The following is a 22,472-nucleotide window of genomic DNA, read 5'->3' as shown; positions in this document are numbered from 1 at the left end:
CTTACTGTGGATCTGGTTCTGAGGGGGAGGGGGACATACGTACTGTGTCTGTACTTCACAGTAATGTAGAATGACCTGATATGGGGCATCAGTGTTGTGTCTGTACTTCACAGTAATGTAGAATGACCTGATATGGGGCATCAGTGTTGTGTCTGTACTTCACAGTAATGTAGAATGACCTGATATGGGGCATCAGTGTTGTGTCTGTACTTCACAGTAATGTAGAATGACCTGGTATGGGGCATCAGTGTTGTGTCTGTACGTAACCGTAATGTACAATGAAATAGTATGGGGGGGTAGGTGCTTCAGTGGAGTCAGTGCTGTGTCGGTGCTTCAGTGAGGTCAGTGCCTCAGGGGGGTCAGTGAGGTGTCAGTGCCTCTGTGGGGTCAGTGCTGTGTCGGTGCTTCAGGGGGGTCGGTGCTGTGTCAGTGCCTCAGGGGGGTCAGTGCTGCGTCAGTGCCTCAGGGGGGTCAGTGCTGCGTCAGTGCCTCAGGGGGGTCATGCTGTGTCAGTACCTCAGGGGGGTCAGTGCTGTGTCAGTGCCTCAGGGGGGTCAGTGCTGCGTCAGTGCCTCAGGGGGGTCAGTGCCTCAGGGGGGTCAGTGCTGCGTCAGTGCCTCAGGGGGGGTCATGCTGCGTCAGTGCCTCAGGGGGGTCAGTGCTGCGTCAGTGCCTCAGGGGGGTCAGTGCTGCGTCAGTGCCTCAGGGGGGTCAGTGCTGTGTCAGTGCCTCAGGGGGGTCAGTGCTGACCTGGCTCTCCAGCTGCAGGGCCGTTAGTTTGAGCTCACGCAGCTCGGCCTGGGCCTGGGCTTCGCGCAGGCGCACGGCCATCAGCTTGTCCTGCAGCTCGTTCAGAGCGCTCTTCTTTGGGGACTCCTTCCTGTGCCCACCCCCGCCCCCCCGGGACATGTGGTGCTGGGACAGGACAGCCCACCGGAATCAGTCACACTTAAAACACACTTCAGCTTTATTCCATATGCGTTCCCTTTCTCACATTACAAGACCTTCCTCTCTCCTTCCCAAACACCCCTACTGCACTCACTCCCCTCCCTCCCTCTTTCTCTCCCCGCTCCCTCTTTCCCGCTCACTTTGTTTCTCCCTCTCTCTGTCTCTCTGTACCTCTTTCTCTCTGTCTCTCCTTCTCTGTCTCCTCTCCCTCTCTCCCTCTCTGTCCCTCCCCCCTCTCTCTCTCTCCCTCCCCCCTCTCCCTCCTCCTCCCCCCCCCTCCCTCCCTCCCCCCTCTCCCTCCTCCCCCCCCCCCCTCCCTCCCTCCCTCTCTCCCTCGTACCTGCCAGCGCTGGCTCAGGTCGGTCACAGAGTCTCTCATCTCTCTGAAGGACTGCAGGGTCTGCAGCTCTCTCAGCTTCAGCTGCCTCAGCTGCTCCTGCAGCTGCGCAACATTGGTCTCATCCGGCAAGGAGCTGCTCCGCTGCAGCACACACATACACACTCATTACACACACACACACACACACACTCATTACACACACACACATACACACACACACTCATTACACACACACACACACACACACACACACACTCATTACACACACACACACACACACACTCATTACACACACACACACACACACACACTCATTACACACACACACACACACACACACACATATTACACACACACACACACGCACACACTCATTACACACACTCACACACACACACACACACTCATTACACACACACATATTACACACACACGCACACACACACACACACTCACACACACGCACACATTACACACACGCACACACACACACATATTGCACACACACACACGCTCACACACACGCTCAGTTGTGAGTGCAGCGATTCTCTGAGCTGTGGCACACTCCTCTCTGCTCCTCAGTGTGGTTGCGGTGGCTTGGGGGGGCCCTGGGGGGGTTGGCAGTGGGGGGGGGGGCGATGGGGAGGTGGGCTCGGTGGGTTTTTCTCTCGTCTTGGTGGGGGGGGGGTTGGCGGGGCGGGGCGGGGGGGGGATGGGGAGTTGGCTGGGTGAGATGGGGAGGTGGGCTCGTGGGTTTCTCTCTCGGGGGGGCACAGACACGCTCTCTCTGCCTGGCAGCTTTTCTCTCTCACAGTAAAGGCATGTGGTGAACCCGTCCTTCTAGGAACCAGCGCCGCTGGTTGGCATTTAGGCATATTTTGATTTAATCTCTCTCTCTCTCTCTCTCTGTAAATCTGACTGCTCCTTCCCCCTGTCTCCTTCGTTTCTGCACTTTTCTTTTTATTATATTTACCCTCTGAAAAGTATGTTTTTTGGAATGTTTTCACAAGTCAGTGTTCTAGAACTCTGTTGCTTTCAGTCGCCAGCGGTGATTGTGACATCAGCATTAGAACGTTCGGTTAAGAGCGTTCTAATCAGGCGTTTGTGACCTCGCACCTTAAAGGGGAAAAGATCGCGAGAACCTTCTCAGTGCCGAACGGCTTGGGTGAAGATGCAGGCCTGACATATTCGCCATGGTGATGCAATGACCTCATTGGGCTTCATTCACAAAACATTTCTTAAATTATTCTTACTTTTGTTCTTAAATATGTTCCTGCAAAAAAACAAAACACATGAGATGTGTGCAGACCTTTGTTTTTGTGCACATCCCAGGTGTATGAGATGAGGAATGCTGGCTATTTGTAAATTTTATGCACAATCCTGTTCGTGTGATTTGCATAAGGAAACAGCCACGAACAAATACACATAAGAATAAAATGCCAAAATGTTCTTGCATGCAGTTTACGATTAAATGTGATCGTACACATGTTTCGTGAATGAGGCCCAATGGCTCCATAGCCTGTAGCCCGTACAGTCCTAGTCTGTATAACAGAAGAAAATGTGCCTGTCATATAAATTGTATTGCGGTCATAAAATCTTAAGAGCACAGTCTGGTTTTGACTGTGACTGTGCCGAGCGAAGAGGACGGATGTTGCAGCGTTATTATCACCTGTGACTTTTACACCATGAACCTGTCTGCTCTCAAAATATCTCCCAGCTGCACTTTTACCCAAAAATGAAAACGATCTCTTAGTCTTTGACGGTTTATTTCCCCCGCAGGGAAACAGTAGGCCAGAGGTGAAGTTCACTGAGAGAGAGAGAAAAAAATAAATTATGTGAAGGAGATTCAGTTGTTTCAGAAAACCCCGCTACAGGTCACCCGGGCTGCCATGGAAACAAAACGAGTGGGAGTACTAAATTGGGGAGGGAAAAGAAGCCTTTTCTGAGTTAGCATCAAAAAAAAAAAAAAACTTTTTGAAACTTTATTTTGGTGATGTCATTACATTAGTGTGAGACTGAAATCAGTGGTGCTGCATGGGAAGAGCCCGATCTCATGCTTGAGCTGAGAAGCCCCTCTCTAGGGAAGTGATGAGATCATGCAGTGGCTCATGGGAAAAGGATGAACCCTGAGGTGTGGCAATGAGAGAAGGGCGCAGCCCACCCATTGGCCTCTGTGGTTTTGACACATCGTCGCCCTCATCCTCAGGCGAGCGAGCGCACGCACACACACACACACACACACACACTCACCACAGACACACACACACACACACACACACACCTCACCTTCTCCAGGTCCAGCACCTTGTCTTGCATCTCCTTCAGGGCACAGAGTAGCTCCGCCTCCTGCAGCCGAGACTGCTCCAGCTGCGTCTGCAGGCTGCTCACAAACGGCTCTGTGTACTGAGGGAGGGAGGGAGAGAGGGAGAGGGAGAGGGAGGGGGGGAGAGAGAGACAGGATCTAAACCCATGACAGAACAAACCAGATCTAAATACACTTTTAAAACATTGTTACAGAATAACATTTCATGTTTCATGTTCAGTAGTTAAAAAAAATAAAAAATAAAAAAATATATATATATGAAATATACAAATTCAAATAGGCTTTATTTGCTTGACAAGAGAACATGTTAAAAATTGTTAAAACATTAAAATACAAAGAAATTACAAAGACATTACAAAAAAGCATCTTCCCAATATAAATGGAATGTACTGAAATATATTGCAAATATAAGGAGTATAACGATACATGTATTTTTGTGCTCCTTATTATTACCATATGCGGTCAGCGGGAGACCGCAGATCTGGCTCAGATTTCCCAGCACAGAACCCCTAGTCCCCCCCCCCCCCCACCAAAAAAAAAAAAACCCTTGCTCCGTCCCCGTTGTGTAATGGGAAGTCCTCCCCCATGCCCTCTGCCCCCCCCCTCTCTCACTCTGAGTGACAGTGCGAGAATCAGAGGGTGTGTGAACTCTGAAACTCCAGCGTACCCACGGCAACGCTCGCCGCCACGTTTCGGAGAGAGCGCGCGCGGACCCGCATCAGCGCACCGCCCCACCCCGGCCCGCCCCGCACCACCCCGCCCTGCCCCGCCAGACACCCCCTAGAGAAAGAGCAGCCAAACAAATGTGAGAGTTACCGATGGTGCAAAGATTAAAGGATTCTGTACTTTCCAAACCCCCACCCCCCCCCCCCCTCCACTGCTCAAACCCCCTCTAGTTTAAGAGGATGGTTACAGAGCAGGGTCCGTCCAGTCAGTACGACAGGAAGTCAGTCAAATTCACTTTATGAATTTTAACATTCCCACAGAACATTACAGGCATTTGCTGTGCAATTAATTTCCTGTACTGACCCTGACCGTGCTTTGCAACCATCTCCTTAACAACCAAAGTCCTGACTGTACTGAATTGACCATCTGGTTGGCAAAAAGAATCTCTGGCCTAACCTCTCTGGCCTTTGGGTCAGTTCTCTGTTAAAACACCTCTCTATGCTAAATGGGTCTGTTAGTGACAGCTTGCAATCGGAGGCTCAGACAGTGATTATATTCACACTGATACCATGCACTTGTAATATATTGCTAACAGGACAAAGGGAAAGCTTAAACGGGGAAAAAAAATTACTATGGACTGCACCTAATGCAGTGGCACGCCCAACACATTAATGCCCAACCCAGTTCCTGGAAATCTATCTTCCTGTAGGTTTTCCTTTCAACGCTCACCACCCGATTGCACTAACTAGCAGCTCAGTTAGATCTCTAGCTGTTGAATGAGGTGTGCTTTGATAAACAGAATCTGGTGTCTTAGTGCTGGGCTAAAAGAAAAACTTGCACCCAGACCTTTTCGGATAAGATTGGACACTCCTGAACTGTACACTATTATCCAGTGTTCTGAATTTATTAATATTTTACGTCACTAAGTGAATCAGAGTCCATCTTCACAGTGAAAAGGATGTGTCTCATCGGCCTTTCCTGCATGGGCATCACAATAGCAGAGCCTTTATCTCATTTAAAGTGTGTGCCGCTTAGCAGGAATACAGCTAGTAGCTTAGCCTGGCCAATGACAGATCCGTCGCTACGGGTGGGGACCAGGCTGTATATACATGCCTTTGTCCCATACATTATGGAGCTCACTGTATAACTTGGGTAAGTTGTTTTATGAAACCACGCAGAAAGCGTACCGCGCTTCGAGATTGTTTCTGTGCACAAGACGCAACGAAACATTTTTTTTTTTTGGTGCTTTTTCTGAAGTCTGTAAGGAGATGATCTCTGGAGCGTGTAAGAAGCAGGGCTTCTGTTCTGGACCGAGTGCTGGAAGCGGGTTTTACTGCCAGCCAGAGCTCGATTCTCACAGACCGAGAGTCACACGGGAAGTGCTCCTCGCGGGTCACGCCCTCTGCGTACGACGGGGCGCTGCTAAAATCGAAACTGAGCTCCCGGACCTCTCGAAAGGCCACGATCAAACAAACCCTCTCCTGATTTAGATGTGGGCCGAGATACGCTTCAATATGCGATTGAAATATTCTTTTGTTTAATTTTTACGTTAGAACATTCGAATGTCGGTTCTTCCCCCATGTGTCATCTCATACCTCGCCCACCCCCACCGCCCGAGACCATCTGCTAAATGAATAGAATGTAATTTAATGCCCTTTCATGGGAGCACCTCATGATGACTGTTTGCCCGTTAGACTCTACTTCGCTGTCCGTTCAGCCCAGCGTTAGCCACGGACACCGAGCCCCCGACAGACGAGCTCTTCTAGGCCCGGCTCCACCCAGGATATAGGGGCTTCCCTGACCACTGTTTGGGCGTTTTTTGAATTATTTTTTATCTCACTGTTTATCTTGTTTTTTGGAAGTTCTGGGCCAGTCTTTCCTATTTATCTGTGTTCTGTTTTTCTGTAAAGCGCCTTTGAGTCAGCATCTTTGAATAAAAGGGGCGACAAACAGTAAATACAGATATACAGTGTACAAATAGAACAGTACGAATTAATTACCTCAGCAAGCAGATGGGTAGTATTTTAGCCTCTGTTTCACAGCACATACACACAACACCGCACATGCACACACAGCGCATGCACATACACACAACACAGCACATGCACACGCAGCGCATGCACACACAACACCACACATGCACACACTGCGCATGCACACACAACACCACACATGCACACACAGCGCATGCACATACACACAACACACTGCATGCACATACAACACAGCACATGCACACACATGCACACGCAACACACGCATGAACACGCACAGGCCACTCAGTTTAGCCCAGAATGAACTCGTGGAATGGTATCTGCGTGTCTGTTCATACAAATCTGAACCGCTTTACCACTTTAAAAAATCTAAATCTTACAAAGGACCTGCTGTGATCAACAAGTGTGATGGACCGGAGAGATCATGAGGTGTGATTACACACACACACACACTCTCAGAGACCCCACCCAGCCATCTCCTGTGTGACCGGGTGAGAGTGTTGGTTTGAAAAGCAAGTGTGAAAACCACAACACTGATCACAATGTCCATGCCCACGATGACACGGTAATTCTGCAAATTCTGCACAGATATGCGTGTGCCTTTACTGTCGTGCTACAGGTATCAAAACCCAGGACATGAGTGTAAACACACGTGAACACAGGCAAATACAAACGGAAAGACATGACCTCAGACAAACTACCAAACATATTAACCCTTTGAAGTGTGGGCTTCTCTGAATGTCTTTGCTCAGAACTATAGGTCGGTGTTCTAGAACTCAACTGCATTCCGTTAACCAGCAGCGATTGTTACTTTGGCATCAGAACGTTCAGTTAAGGACATTCTGATCACGTGTTTTGTGACCTTGCGCATTGAGCGGTTGAGACGGGCGAGCAGCGATCCACAGTGTGTGCCGTTCAGCAGACTGTCAGAAGCGCCAGTGGCAGATGGTGGTGGAGCTCAAAAATACCAACGCGGAAACGATCAGATAAACACAGAAACGAGACACAGAAATAAAAAAAATCTACGTTTCACAGCTGTGCTTGATATTTTTCTGATGTTTACAGTCGCTGTCTCACCACTGCCGGTTAGAGCTTCAACGACACACCCAATACAGCTGCCAATAAAACTGCGCACCTGCTTACTGTGCTACACACACACACACACACACACACACGCACATCCCATTCACACACGCACACACACACACACACACGCACGCATGCACATACACACACACATCCCATTCACACACACACGCACGCACTCACACACACGCACGAACACATGCACACACACACACATCCCATTCACACACGCACACACACACACACACACGCACGCATGCACACACACACACACATCCCATTCACACACGCACACACACACACGCACGAACACATGCACACACACACACATCCCATTCACACACACACACACACACACACACACACGCACGCAGGCACACATGCACACACACACACACACACACACACACACATGCACGCATGCACACACACACACACACATCCCATTCACACATCACACACATTACACTGACATAAACACAAACCCTGTCTCCCTAGCTTGACTGAACAGAAGAACTGCATATGGCTGCAGAACCTGTTACTATAGAACCCAGGCCCGTTCCACTCTCACTGTAGAACCCAGCCCCGTTCCACTCTCATGTAGAACCCAGCCCCGTTCCACTCTCACTGTAGAACCCAGGCCTGTTCCATTCTCACTGTAGAACCCAGCCCTGTTCCACTCTCATTGTAGAATCCAGCCCTGTTCCACTCTCACTGTAGAACCCAGGCCTGTTCCACTCTCACTGTAGAACCCAACCCTGTTCCACTATCACTGTAGAACCCAGGCCTGTTCCACTCTCACTGTAGAACCCAGGCCTTTCACGGTACCCAGTGCAGTGATGTCTACGATCATGAAAATGCACTTTTGTACGTCGCTTTGGATAAAAGCGTCTGCCAAATGAATGTAATGTAATGTAATGATGTTTAGCCCTGTGTTTTCCCCTGTGGCCCCTCCCTTTACTGGCACTTCCCATCTCTTCTCTGCTGGGGAAAGGGGGGTGTGGCCACATGAAGCTGTGGTGGAGCAGGAGAGTTGGGGGGAGGAGGGGAAGGAGGGGGGGTAGACTATGGGGTGTGATAGTGGTGAAGGCTAGTGAATGGTGGGTGTGGTGCTTTAAGGGAAAGAGGGGCGTGGCGCTGTAAGGGCAGTGGGGGCGTGGCTACCTTGTGCTGCTGCAGCTCCTGTATGGTGTCCTGCGCCCTCTGCAGGCTCTCGCTGGTACTGCAGCACTGCTGGCGCACCACGGCCAGCTCCCGCTTGATCACGTAGTTCTGCTCCGCCTCCAGGGCGCGGGTCACCTGACCCTGAGGGGGCGGGGAAAGGGCGGGGTCAGAGCCCTGGGGATTACAGCCCCACTCCAACATCCCTCTCCTCCACACAAAGCCCCCTCTTCACCACACCCATACACCAACACCCCACTCTAACACCCCTCTCCACCACCATTATTTATAACAGAGGACATAGCATGTAGGAAAAATAAATATTTAAATATTAACATAGACAGTACAGGACGGGGCTAACAACCTAACGGCTTATATGGGGCCTCACCCTCACCAGTAATAAACAGAATAACAATTTTAAAAGTTCAAGTGTGGTTCAGTTCATTAGTCATATTGGTGTTCAGAGGCTGAGTTCATGGTCCCCAGCCCTGAGCTGTTCTAAGTTTGACAACAAGCCAGTGCACAGGCATGAGGGGACAGACAGACAGGCAGAGAGACAGACAGGCAGACAGACTCACTGACATACCCAACTGCCTCTCACACAAGGGGCATGGTCATGCTATTCATTCTCAGGAATTGGGCATGGGGGTGGGGGGGCAGGAGAGAGGGAAGAGGGAGGGAGGGAGGGGGATGGGAGAGAGGGAGGGTGAGGGGGAGAGAGGGAGGGAGGGGGAGGGGAGGGAGGGTGTGTCTGTGAAGGAAGAGATGTCAGAGTACTGTACCTGTATCAGTTTGTCAGCCAGAGCAGCACTTTCCTACAGTATCACAGGAGGAGCGAATGAGAGAAAGAATGAGAAGTAAAAGGACAGATGGAGGGAGAGGGATAGACGAGAGAGGCACAAATAGAGTGATAAAGGACAGACACAGAGAAGATACAGAAAGAAATAAAAACACAGATGACACGTGGTAGGCAGGAAGAGAGGGAAAAGTGTTAAAGATGAGTTTCTGGCAGACGTAGGGAGAAAGAGAGACAAATTAAATGAGGGAGAAGAAGAGAGGAAGAGATACGAGGAACACCAGAGAGGAAAGCAAGTTGAAAGGAAAATTAAATTGAAATTGAAAGATTCATTAACCCAGTGGAAAAGGTCTGCAGCTTAACTGAAGTCACGTGCACATTCCAGCTCGGTCATGCACTCTGCTCTCTGTAGCATACACACATACACACCCAATTTCTTTTAAAAAAATGCATTTTAAATGTTTATTTTTTCAAGCGAGTGTCCGAAGAGAGAGAGACACACAGACACGCCTGTGTGCAGTAACCCCCCCCCCCCCCCAACATCAAGAATTCAGTACATGCATAAAATACAGTACATGCATTTAAGTACTCCAAAACACAAAGACAGTGGACAATGGAACCTCAATCACCACCTAATATCTCACTGTAAAGCCACCCCCCCCCCCCCCATGGGAATCACGCAGCAAACCGCCTCTGGTTTTAGGGGCTGACTCATATCAGTCGACACAATCGCAGAAAAACAAAAACCCCAAAAAGGAAAAAGCAACACGAATATTTTTAAAAGGGGGGCGGGGCCGACCCATGTTTATGCGTGTGCGCGCGGGTGTGTGAACGGGGGGGGGAGGGTGGGGGGGGAGGGGGCGTGGGGGGGGGGGGGGCGTGTCTGCGCCCGTCTGTCAACTCTCACCTTCTCAAGGGTTTCTATTCTCTGTTTCAGAAGCCTGTTCTCAGTACGCAACCTCTGCATGAGGGAAGGAGAGGGAGAGGGAGAGGGAGGGAGAGGGGGGTAGAGAGGGAGAGGGGGGGATGGAGAGAGAGAGGGAAAGAGGGAGAGAGAGAGAGGGAAGGAGAGAGAGAGATTGCTTTTTTAAACTTAAATGGAAATTATCTCATAGTCTTAACATAAAAATTAACTTTAAATTCTTCCTATTGAAGTCGACCTTTTAACGAACTGTATTGTGGCCTTCCTGTTTCACTAGAGTGTGAAAATGTGGTAATACACGCATAAAAATCCCTTAGTCATCCATCGCCCGAAAGACCAAATTACTGTCAGTCAAAAGAAACAGGCGGCTGTTTGGCCTACAGAAAAAGTGAGGAAGACGGTGAGGGAGGCGAAGAAGAACCCGAGGACCACAGTTCAGGAACCGTCAGGTAAATTCATAAAACAGCTCAAATATATTTTTATGTATTTTGTGCAAGTTCTGCACATAATGGTTCTCTCTTGTTTTTATCCTTTAGAAAGCCCTCTAGGTCTTGTGGTCTGCCAGCCCACAGCTCTGGGCCCAGAGAACCCCAAGCTGGTGTTTCCATGGTAATGGGAAATGTGGGAATAGTTGTGGGGGGGGTTTCATTTCCCAGGATTCCACTGGAGCACTGTGAGCCGCTGCGTGATGCCTCAGAGGAAGTGGGCCAATGGAAATCGTGCAGAAGTGGATTGTGGGAAATTCACAGCTTGCCTCCAATCTGCTGATTCGCATTTGAGGTAAAGCTCCCTGCCCTGACATAAACCAGACCCCCCCCTCCCCGCAACACTGTGCCACACAATCTCTTTTAACTCTTGGAAGAGTAGGTGTTTTGGAATGTTTTCCAAAACTCCTTAGTCAGTGTTCTAGAACTCCATTCATTTCACTTATCACTAGTGATTGCTACGTCAGCATTAGAAGGTTCAGTTAAGAACATTCTAATCACGTATTTGTGATCTTACACTTCAAAAGGGTTACAAAGTATTTGGTTTTTTTCCCCAGCCAGGAGTCCCCCTCACCTTGATTTCAATCTGTTCCTCCATCTCCTTGTTCTTTATAGTGGTGTATTCCTTTTCGAGCCTGGAACACAACACACACACGCACACACATGCACGCGCACACGCAGAAGACAACACACACACACACACACAGAACACTGTATACACTGTAGTTATTTCAGTGGCAACTCAAAAAAAAAACTCCCACAGTTGTGTAGGGGGTACACCCTGCCAACGTGTAACCTGCTCCTCCATGAAATGTTGTATTTGAAAGGGTCCCAACTAGAAAAAAACCCGAAATATACAGCCTTTTATCCGTTACACTGAACATCATCCCATCCCAAGAATATTCCAACAAACACACTGTAGCCCTCCATACAGTAGGTGGCGCTGGTCATTAAAAGCGCTTAGTTTATCCTTAAGTGAACTTACTTCTTCATCTTTTTGGAGTTGTATTTGACCTGGTAGGCCCAAAGGATGAGTTTGTCAGGACAGCTGTCAAACTGGTGTGGTATCACCTTCTGGAAGTGCTGCAGAGTGAGAGAGAGAGAGAAAGAGAGAGATGTGGGGACGGAAAGAGAGAGATTGAAAGAGAGTGAGATGGATGAGGGGAAGAGAGAGAGAGAGAACAGAGAGTTGTGGGGGGAGGGGAAGAGAGAGATTTAGAGAGAGAGAATGAGGGAAAGAGGGAGCGAGAGTGATGGGGAGAGGAAGAGATCAAGGGTGGCAGAGAGAGAGAGGGGAATTAAAAAACAAACAGACGCTGTACACTTGGGTGCTGTCCAGTCCGAAATTGAGAGTACACTGAGGCTGACCCTTTGACGGCACCGACTGATCCAAATAAAGACAAAAGCTGGGCTAAACATGGCACCGTTGTCTAGACCAGCGGGCACAGGCAGGACAGGAACTCTAATCAGAACACAGTGTGACTCAAAACACAGAAAAGTATAAAGACTCAAAAGATTCTTTTGAGTCAGTGATTCAGTGATTCTCCATTGTCCTTAGGGGGGAGGGGGACCAAGAGTAACTTCAATGAACACTTTGAAGAGTAGGATATTTCAGAGTAGGCTGTTTTTTTTAATTTTTAGAATGTTTTTTTAAAATTCTAAGTCAGTGTTCTAGAACTGTGTTGCTTTCAGTCACCAGCAGTGATTGTGACATCAGCATCAGAATGTTCCGTTAAGAACATTCTAATCAGATACTTGTGACCTCACACCTTAAAGATTCAAACAGGTTTTAGAGAAGAGGAGAGGGTCACGGAGAGCGATAGGGACGCTGGCGCTGGTTCTCCCGTGGGCGTGGGGGGCGGGGGGGGGGGGGAGTGGGGGGGCTAACCTGTGACATGCCCTCCATGTCCAGCTGGATGAGGTCAGTCTGGTTGTACTGCAGGATGGCCATCCCCACTCGGAATATGATCTCCAGGCCCTGCAGGGCCAACATATTCACACTGTCAGAATAACGTGTCACAAGCCACATTTACGATGTGGGCCTCCTGTTGCACTGCAGTCCTGGTACACACACACACCTGGTACATATACATACATACATACATACATACATACTTACATACAAACATGTGTACATACTAGACATGTCACAATGTACCATATTCAGTCCTTCTCCACTGAAGTATTAGCATGTTGAGTGAACATGCTCACACAGACACACATGCACGTATGTACATACGTGTGCCCAGACAGACGCGCACGCACACACACACACGTGTACAGACCCAGCCACACACACGCGCGCGTACAGACGCACACACACACACACAAACGCGCGTACAGACGCGCACGCACACACACACACATGCGCGTACAGGCCCAGCCACACACACACACGCGCGTACAGACGCACACACACACACACACACATACAGGTACATGCACACATGCGTGTACAGGCACACACACACACGCGTACAGGCGCACGCACACACATGCGTACAGACGTGCACGCATACAGGTGCACGCACACACACGTACAGACACACGCACAGAGGCATACAGACACACACACGCGCGTACAGGCCCAGGCACACACACACACACACACGCGTACAGGCGCACGCACACACATGCGTACAGACGCGCACGCATACAGGTGCACGCACACACACGTACAGACACACACACACACACTCACACACACACAGAGGCATACAGACACACACGCACACACACGTACAGACACACACACACACACTCACACACACACACACGTGTACAGGCCCCACTCCAAACATGGCTGAAACACAGCCGTGTTGGTGGGAGGAGGTGCGTCGCTGACCTCGTACATGAAGATGTCGAAGACGCGCGTGGCGACAGGCAGCGGGAGGAAGGTGAGGAAGAGTGTGAGGAACCAGGAGGAGGCGTACATGGAGGTGTGGAAGCTCTGTGAGCGGAAGTGTATGTTCAGCTCCGGCAGCTGCTCCTGAGGGGGGGGGGGGCAGAGGGGGGAGAGAGGGGGCGAGGGGGGGGGAGAAGGGGGAGGGGGGGGGGAGAGGGGGGTGAGGGGGAGGGCGGGGGAGAGGAGAAGGGAGGATGAGTGCGGGATATACTTCCAGGCTCCCTGTTTGTATCCAGGAAGTAGTATCCACCTATCACCATTGGTGGTCTTCCATTGGTTGTTAGCAATGTACTACGTGATTGGTGTAGTTCCTCTCTGTTTTTACCAGTAAGGTGATGTCACAAATCTCTTACCCCTAGTTTATTATGCCTGACCATAGTGCACCTCCACGCTTGACTTTGTCGCCACCTAGTGTCTGCCAACATTATTTCAAAACAACCTGCATTTACTCGGTTTCCAAAATTCTGTGCAGGGCCTGTATTCATAAAACATCTGGGGGGTTTGAGTGCTATGCAAGAGCAGGATTTCCCCGTCCTTATACTGACCTTTAACCCTGTCATTATCCTGACCCTCTCACCTGCAGCAGGTACTCAAACTGGTAGATGCAGAGGCCGAGCTCGGCCATGCTGGGCTTATAGAGCTCCCTCAGCCTGTACTCCTGCATCAGACGCACAAACACGCAGAAGGCCTCTTCCTCCGGCATCTTGGAGAGAGGGAGGGAGGGAAGGAGGGGGAGAGGGGGAGGGAGGGAGGGAGGGGGAGAGAGAGAGAGTTAGAGAGAGAATTAAGAATACAGAGTTGGGCACCTGGTTAGCCTATTATAATATTTTTGCGTTACCTGTTTAGAAACCTGTAAAAACCTGTTCCTGCAGAACAAGACTCAGAGCGGAGTTGTATGGGTGTGAGGGGGGTGTACTGCCAGGTGTAATTTTGTGCAGGTGTGTTTGGCTTGTCTTACCTGCATGAGCAGCAGACCCACGATGAAGGCACTACCCTGACAGTAGCCCACCTCCCGATCCACCAGGGAGTACGCCTGTACGCGCACACACACACACACACACACACACCATCACACACACACACACACCCCATCACATTTTGTTTAGTGACAGACAGTCTGAGGTAATATCTAATTTCTTCCTACTTGTTCTCCATTGCTTGAATTCTCTCTATTTCTACTCTCTCATGCACTTCTATATCTCTCTCTGCCTCCCTCCCTTAAATCTCCCTCTTCTCTCTCTCTGTTTCTTCCTCTTCTCACTCTTCCGCTCTCTCTCCTCTTTGTATTGTATTGACAATGATTATCTAATAAAGGGCCATCAAAGTCTCTCTCCTCTCTGTCTCTCTACCTCTCTCTCTCTCTCCATCCCTCTCTCCCCCTCTCCCTCCCTCTCTCCCCCTCTCCCTCCCTCTCTCTCTCTCTCCCTCTCTCTCCTTCTCTCTCTCACCTTCATGACGTTGAAGAGCACCTCCTGGCCCAGGCTGTCCTGGCCCTTGAAGAAGTCGAGCTCGGGGTAGGTGCGGGCGATGTCTCGGCGAATCAGCTTCTCGCAGGGTGAGGTCATCTTCAGCAGCTCCGCGTACTGCTGCTTCACCACCATGTCAACCGCGTTGCCCAGCAACTGCCAGACTATCCCGCGAAAGTGGTGCGGGATGCCCTTCCTGATCAGCTCCTGAGACAGGGGAGGACTGACTGATTGATTGACTGATTGACTGATTGATTGATTGATTGATTGACTGACTGATTGATTGATTGATTGACTGACTGATTGATTGATTTACTGATTGATTGACTGACTGACTGATTGATTGATTGATTGACAAGTTTTATTGCCCTTTCAGAAATTCATCAAGTGCCACACAGCAATCATCAGATACCTGCTGCACAACCAACAACAGCAGGGGAGATGGGGACAGGAGCGGTAAGGAGAGAGACTCAGGACATGTAGCCATTTATTTCATTTCTAATGCTGAATCATCAGCGCTGAACTGATGGATTTGCTGGTGTTATGAACTCAAGTGAAGGGTGGTTGAGTGTTGTGAGACCCCGTCCCCATTTTCCGGCAGCCCTGGATGCAGTACCCCTAGCACTCCACCGGGTGGCGGTAATTCCCCTAGCCCTCACCTTGAGCAGCTTGTCCTTCCTGCGCCTCCACTCCTCCCACTCATTGACGATGCGGCCCCAGAGCACCCAGGTGTCCTCCTCCAGGTGGCCCAGGGCGGAGGAGGCGGAGGAGCTGGACACCAGCGAGGAGCCCGAGTTCCGCCGGGACCCGCTGACGGAGCGCAGGGACTTTGAGTCCGCCTCCAAGAGCCTGAGGGGGCGGAGCCAAGAGCGGGAAAGGGGGCGGGGTCATACGCTTATGTTAAATGCATTTCTATTATGGTCATTGTTACTTATCATTGGCTCTGTGTAGTTACCTGCAGTAAGGTGCTGTAAAGGTATGGTGCTGTACAGGTGTAGTTACCTGCAGTAAGGTGCTGTAAAGGTGTAGTTACCAGCAGTGAGGTGCTGTACAGGTAACCCTCACCTGTTCTGCTCCTCCAGTTTGGCCAGCAGCTCCAGCTCGTCGGGGCTCAGGTTCTCAGTGTCAGTGGGGGAGGTGGCGGGGGCGGAGTCAGGGGCGGAGTCAGGGCTGAGGACCGGGCTGCCCATGGAGGGGGTGTCTGCGTCCAGGCCGGGGGGCGTGGAGGGGCCGTCCTGCGGCAGCTCCAGCTCCCTCTCTGGGCTGCGCCCTGTGGGAGGGGGCGGGCTGTCTCTAGGGCTGGACATCCTGGCCGCAGTGCACTCTGGGAAGGGCGCGGCAGGTCCTCTCTCTCCCGCTGTCTTCCTCTGCTGGACACGGCCGGCTGCTCCTGACGGTGCGGGAATCAGGGCTTCTCACTCCTGTGACATCAGCATTAGAATGTTCCGTTAATAACAATCTAATCACATGCTTGTGATCTTACACCTGCTTACACCAAAGGGTTTTAATTGGTTCATTTAGCCAGGGTGGTTGGCTCAAGCTGCATCCAACAGGCCGTAATGTGTCCAATCACACGGCGTGTGTGAGGGCGGTGGGAGTGTGAAAAGGGAGACAGAACGTCACCCGTGACAGCACGACGACCCCGAGCACAGCGCCAACAGACAAGGACAGCATTCAGCAATCAGTCAAAGAGGCTTCTAACAGCCAAACGCATTCAGAAACGCGCTCCAAAAAGGCTCTTTTTCTCCCAGCTGCAGCTGAAGGGATGGACGTAACGGCATAAAAGAGATCGTTGGCTTAGCAGAAAACCTCAAATAAAGTATCTTTTTTACACAAAACCCTGAAATCCTGACCTTTGTTTCCACACCTTTAGGGCACCTTTGTGGAGGGAAATATATTACACCATGTACTGTAAATATTTAGACAGTTTTGAAAATACAATTATATATTTCACAGCAGTATAACACTGAAAGTGATGTCGTTATTTGCAATATATTTATTTTAAATAACATATATTCACAGCTGCAACACTTCATAATATACTAGCAAATAAATAGTCACTTTCAGATTATATTATAATTATATATTTTACAGCAGTGTAACATATTACAGTATCTAAAAAAGTGACTTTTTAATTTGTAAATATATTGTTAAAGAGTTTGCGACATTTTGATAATATATGTTATTTCATGGAGATTTTACTGTGTAGGCATGAATGCTCAGTTTTGTTTTGTTTCGTTATTTGGGCATCCAGAAAGGCTGGACAGGTGCCAGAGTCGTCCTGGAAGAAGCTGCAGCACCACTGCAAGGGGGTGGGGTGGGTTCCCGAATATGTGAGTCACTCTGGACTGCACCCAAACTGAGGTAAGAGTCCCATTTCAAAAGAAGGAGAAGTGAGATCAGGGCGGGGGGGGGGGGGGGGGGGGTCTAACAAGGGGGTCACCCACACACTCACTCACTCTCTTCCTCCCTCTCCCTCTCTTTGTACCTCTCTCACTCTCCCTCTCTTCCTCCCTCTTTCTCTCTCTCTTGCTCTCTCTCTCTTTCTCTCCCTTCCTCCCCCCCTCTCTCTCTCTTTCTCTCCCTCCCTGCCAGCTCTTTCTCTCTCTTTACACAGCTGTTTCAGGGCTGTGGTCCAGGCAGAATCATTTCTCCCTCCAGCTGTGGTGTCTGGTGCAGGAACCCTAATCACCCCATGCTCCCCTCAGGTGACACCTGCCTGTCAGCTGATTGGTTGAAAGGCATAGAAAAACTTTCACTTTAGCGTGTAATATCTCTTGGCAGGATATAGTCCATGTCTGGGATTATTTAGGTTCTTCCCGAATGTGACTGATAGCCTGCGTTCATTTGTTTTATGTTTAACTATCAAAAGAATGAAAATAAACCGTCGGCTGTCGCCACTGGGGATGCTAATGACGTCTCCTGCGAGGAATGGGCTTGTGAAGGACTGCAGACCTTGTAAACCATTCGGGATCAGTACTGTGTTCCTGTCATCTTGTGTCCAGCCTCTCAGCTGCTGGCTGCCCATGCTGTAAAGGCACTGTTCTGGCGCATGGATGGCCCCACGGTCCGGTATCAAATCTGGACAATGGCGGAATTGTGTGTGTGTGTGCGTTTGTGCACCTGTGCGTGCATATGTGCATGTGTGTGTGTGTGTGTATGTGAGTGTGTGTTCACATGCGCGCGCATATGTGTGTGTGCATGCGTGTGTGCATGAGTGTGTGCAAATTTGCCCCCGAGTGGATTTAACCAGTGGAACACGGCTTTGGTTTATGCGGAAGACACCCCCCTCCCCGCAGTTATCAGAGCTTCGTCCAAGGCGACACTGTCAGAAATATCTTCATAATCGCGCTGGCATAGCTATAGCCGGAGGGAGAGACTGCCAACCGTTCGTTATTGTCTCCAGTCCATACGTCCACACATTAAATTGACCACGGTCGTCTCATGACATCAAACCATTTTGCAACGTGCAATCGGACAATATATCTTTGTGATCTTTGTGAATCCCTAATAGCGGAATCATGCAGCCAAATCATGCAGCCAGATCGTTCAGATGTATTCGTATTTATATGACACCGCACACCATTAACGTCAATCGCTTGGCCAAAGTGCATTATTCTCTGTATTTCCAAAAGTATAAAAAAGACTGTGAACGACGTCTGAGACAAGAAGAGCATGTTCGGCTGTAATTGTGCGACAAGAAATCGAGGCCGTTCGTCTGAGGGGGAAACCCGTGTCCTTCATCGTAAAACGCACAGGTGCGCGCTTGTGCTTTAGTTGAAATAGTGAAACGCACGATGCCATTTAAGTCCGATAGTTTTCCGTTTGCACGCCTGGGCATCCATTTTCCCTTCCTGTCACTGTCAGCGTTCGAAAATGATGCGCTGGTATGTGTAGCGGTGCGTGCGCGCGCGTGCAAGCGGGTGAGCAGTTGCTGCTATGTAAATACAAAAATACACTGGCATCTGCTTTTTGCCCATTGGCGACCCATTCCCGCTCTGTATATTAATCACTGCAAACACACACCTGCAAAAGCACGGCTAAGGAAAACTGTTGCTATTAAAGGTTGTGCATGAATATAATAATTCATAATTAATTTACAAAACAAATGTAGTAAGAGCTCAATTATATTGATACCGACCTGAATTTGGTTCCCATTTTGGCAGCTGTTCTGACAGACGAGTGTGGCTGATGGCATTCCTTTTCGGGTGGACCATGAATGTAAAAATACGACCTGACAAAGATTAATCCATTCTCCTTTCAGATTAATACAGTATAAAAGCGGCGCCCAGTGGCGGTCGCTTCCTTCCAATGATGAAAAAAAAGCCTTGCAGCTGCCAGTTCGCGCGAGCTTCCTTAAGGAGCCGTCCAGGCCACGCCCACGCACAAATGCACCGACCACTAAGAGACTTTTATCTTGAACATAGCGCGAGCCGAGACGAGAACGCGCACCTTAAATATCCAGTAGTGATAATTACAAAGGGCGGTGTCACTCAGCAATTAAAATGAGAACATAAATAGTGCAAAATTGGATCATTTTACTTCCGCCCATATGAATTGAAGGTACCAATCAGGCAAAACAACGGTTTCTTGATTGGCAACTTCCAGACCAATAACATAAGCCAATGGCACCGTAGTCAACCAATCCAATGTGCTTTTTATTATAAGCTCGGGTGATAACTGGCGCATTACTCTTAACATTTAATTTATTTATTTACCTATTTATTTATATCCACGAATTTTCTTGGGCACGTGCATTTTGAATGCATATATGACGTTTGCATAAATTTCCTTCCACCTAAATAGTTAAAATCACCTGTATTTGGACGCGCGGTTGGGTTGAGTAGAAATGGGCGATGCAAGCTGAGCGCCGCAGTTCTACTAAATAATGACACCGAACTGCCGGCCGTCAACGCTGCGCGCCGCTGCAAACGGAAGAGCGCGTGGCTGCACCTGGCAGCCGCGTGGCAGAATGATCACGGAGCCGAATGTTTCATGGTAGACTGGTGGGCGGGGCGTTGATGTTTTGTCGCATTTGAAACGCACTTCTGCAAACTCCAGATTGCGTAATGCGTTTATGCTCATATATTGCGATATCCACTGTAAGAGAAACAGTGTTTACTGAAGTCTGCAATGCCGCTCAATTCTGTCATCTGATTGCTGAACAAATTTAGACAGAAAACCATTCGGGTATAATAGCAAGTGTCCCCCTCTGTATAATACTACTACTACTACTAATAATAATAATCGAGGTGTTCCACAGCGCACGAGCCGTTTCTAAGACGGCCAGACAAACTTCTCATTGGTTTTTAAGCAGATGGGTGGAACAATGAAGCAGACGCTTAATTGATGACCTGAAAACATACAGATTTATAGTCGGTAGTTCCGCGTTGTAATCCGGTGCTGACCCACATTGTGCTTGAAAAGTGATCAGGACGATCTTAAAATGTATTTTCTAAATGCCACCCGGAGCAATAAGGACTAATGCATTTGTGACATGGATAATTGCATATTTTCTTCCTTTCAGTGAACAGTTGCCGCTTCAGAATTTTGAACTAGCTGTACACAAAAGCATAAAAAACCAGGCTATTTACAAGTGAATATTGAGCTCTGTATCCTTGACAGATAAAAATATTTATCTGTTAATTCCTGAACGATTAAAAATTCCTTATTCTAAATATTCCTTTCTATTGCTGGGAGTAGCATGCTTGGGAAGGTTTTGTAATTTTACTTTTTCATGAAATCCCAAAACGGGGTCCAAGAAAGGGATTTTGTATCCGGATTAAAACGTAGTATTAGGGTATTTAATGTAATCTGTAGGTTGTAGGTTACCCCTGAACAGCCTGCCAAAAAGAAAGCTGTCTTATCATGAAAATGATTTTCAGTGGCCAAAAAAATAATGACATCGGCTATGTGAACAAAATAACCAGATAAAATCGCAAATGCTCGTGTGGGAAAAGTATATGTAGGCCTACACCATGACACGATAGCGCATTTGTAATATGTTTGCTGTTAACTATATGGCTTCGCCGCAGTGATCTGGTCAACCAGAGTCCGGTTCCGTTGACAGATTACTCTCTAGGGCTGACAATAAAGCATTTTATTTACCTTACTGACCCCATGCGGACACGAAGCGGTACTACAACTTTCATAAGCAAATAAATACAAATCCACTATCTTAACCCTCCTATTATGTTCAATTTAACTAACAACTTTTATGTTTGGGGTCAATTTGACCCCAGCAATATAAACCTGCAGAAAATAATTGTAACTGAAAGTGTTACCCAAGTTTCTCTCTCAGCTACTTTAGGCCTTTCTACTGACCATCCTAATAGCCCAGTAAATAAACATGACTCCCCCCATCCTCTCCTTTCTTGACTATTGCGAAATATGCAAATGACTGTACAATCTCATTCATTGACCTAAAATGGGAAACAAAGTATGTTTTGGTGTTTGCAGGGCTTTATGTTGGTATTAAGTGCTCATTAAAAAAGAAAAATAACATTTGGAAAGAAACAGACCTTTTATTATCAAGCATCGTAACATTTTATGTTCAGGGTCAATTTGACCCCAGGACAAAATATAAAAAATGTCAAACATTTCAAATGTTTAGGTTCAGAAAACACTTCAGAACATCAATAAGTAACATATAACAGTTATTCAATAATGAAGAAACACCAATAAAAAGTAAATTAGTCACCAGAATTGAGTTTTGATAAAAAATTAACATAACAGCTCAACTAGGTACCCATGGGTATCAATTCTTCATTCAGACGAGATAGGTGCAAGTTTGTCACGCTCCTGTCGACCCTGCCTTATTTCCCTGTCATCAAAGCGTATAATGTGGGAGAAAACACGAAATGTCTCCAGAGACATTGGGGCTGGAAAAATTGCCCTACAAGTGTCAGCATTCCAAAGGCTTGCTGTTGCTTCACCTTTTACCTTGTACACTCCTGTCAAAATAAGCAACCCAATATAGGATTGCTAGTGGGTCACATCCAGCTCTTTCCAATTGTCACCATACACATGCCTCCCCTCTAAGTTTGTCATCTCAAGAATATCCTTCTGCATTGATGGTGTTATGAAGAGTTAAAATGCAGACTTTATGTCTTGTCCATGACTGCTAGCATATCTGGTGGGGCCTGGAACCATTTTGATGACATTAGCAGCATTAAGTCTACCCTGTCTTTCAACTGGGGATCCGGACCATAGTAGTTCTCCATTTTTGGAAGTAAACATGTCAGTTCTTGGTGGTTGAGAGATGACAGGGGGGTTTCTTGAGGGTTGAGAGATGACAGGAGGGTTTATTGATGGTTGAGAGGCAACAGGAAGGTTTCTTGGTGGTTGAGAGATGACAGGAGGGTTTCTTGGTGGTTGAGA

The 22,472-nt window shown here is 48.5% G+C and overlaps 1 protein-coding gene across 2 annotated transcripts in view; it reads right to left on the bottom strand.

Moving 5' to 3' along the window:
* The window catches only part of LOC118215979 (EVI5-like protein), a 22,246-nt gene extending 2,621 nt beyond the window's left edge, over window positions 1-19,625 (bottom strand). Inside the window, exons 1-17 of one of the 2 annotated variants that reach the window (XM_035396966.1) lie at window positions 19,234-19,625; window positions 16,158-16,513; window positions 15,752-15,941; window positions 15,075-15,299; window positions 14,585-14,659; window positions 14,204-14,329; window positions 13,567-13,710; window positions 12,610-12,699; window positions 11,707-11,804; window positions 11,296-11,356; window positions 10,222-10,275; window positions 9,301-9,333; window positions 8,522-8,662; window positions 3,575-3,691; window positions 1,289-1,429; window positions 751-915; window positions 1-18 (exon numbers count right to left, since the gene is read on the bottom strand). The exon at window positions 1-18 is cut by the window's left edge and continues 129 nt beyond it. In XM_035396966.1, coding sequence (XP_035252857.1) covers window positions 1-18; window positions 751-915; window positions 1,289-1,429; window positions 3,575-3,691; window positions 8,522-8,662; window positions 9,301-9,333; window positions 10,222-10,275; window positions 11,296-11,356; window positions 11,707-11,804; window positions 12,610-12,699; window positions 13,567-13,710; window positions 14,204-14,329; window positions 14,585-14,659; window positions 15,075-15,299; window positions 15,752-15,941; window positions 16,158-16,399 — 1,920 coding nt within the window. In that variant the 5' untranslated portion in view covers window positions 16,400-16,513; window positions 19,234-19,625. The remainder of the gene's footprint in view (window positions 19-750; window positions 916-1,288; window positions 1,430-3,574; window positions 3,692-8,521; window positions 8,663-9,300; window positions 9,334-10,221; window positions 10,276-11,295; window positions 11,357-11,706; window positions 11,805-12,609; window positions 12,700-13,566; window positions 13,711-14,203; window positions 14,330-14,584; window positions 14,660-15,074; window positions 15,300-15,751; window positions 15,942-16,157; window positions 16,514-19,233) is intronic. The other variant, XM_035396967.1, reaches the window with a different exon arrangement.
* Between the last annotated feature and the right edge of the window lie 2,847 nt (window positions 19,626-22,472).

This window comes from Anguilla anguilla, chromosome 17 (assembly GCF_013347855.1).
Source record: "Anguilla anguilla isolate fAngAng1 chromosome 17, fAngAng1.pri, whole genome shotgun sequence".
NCBI classification, from domain to species: domain Eukaryota; kingdom Metazoa; phylum Chordata; class Actinopteri; order Anguilliformes; family Anguillidae; genus Anguilla; species Anguilla anguilla.
The sequence above is the reverse complement of the archived record's forward strand: the minus strand, read 5'-3'. Positions and strand labels throughout refer to the sequence as shown.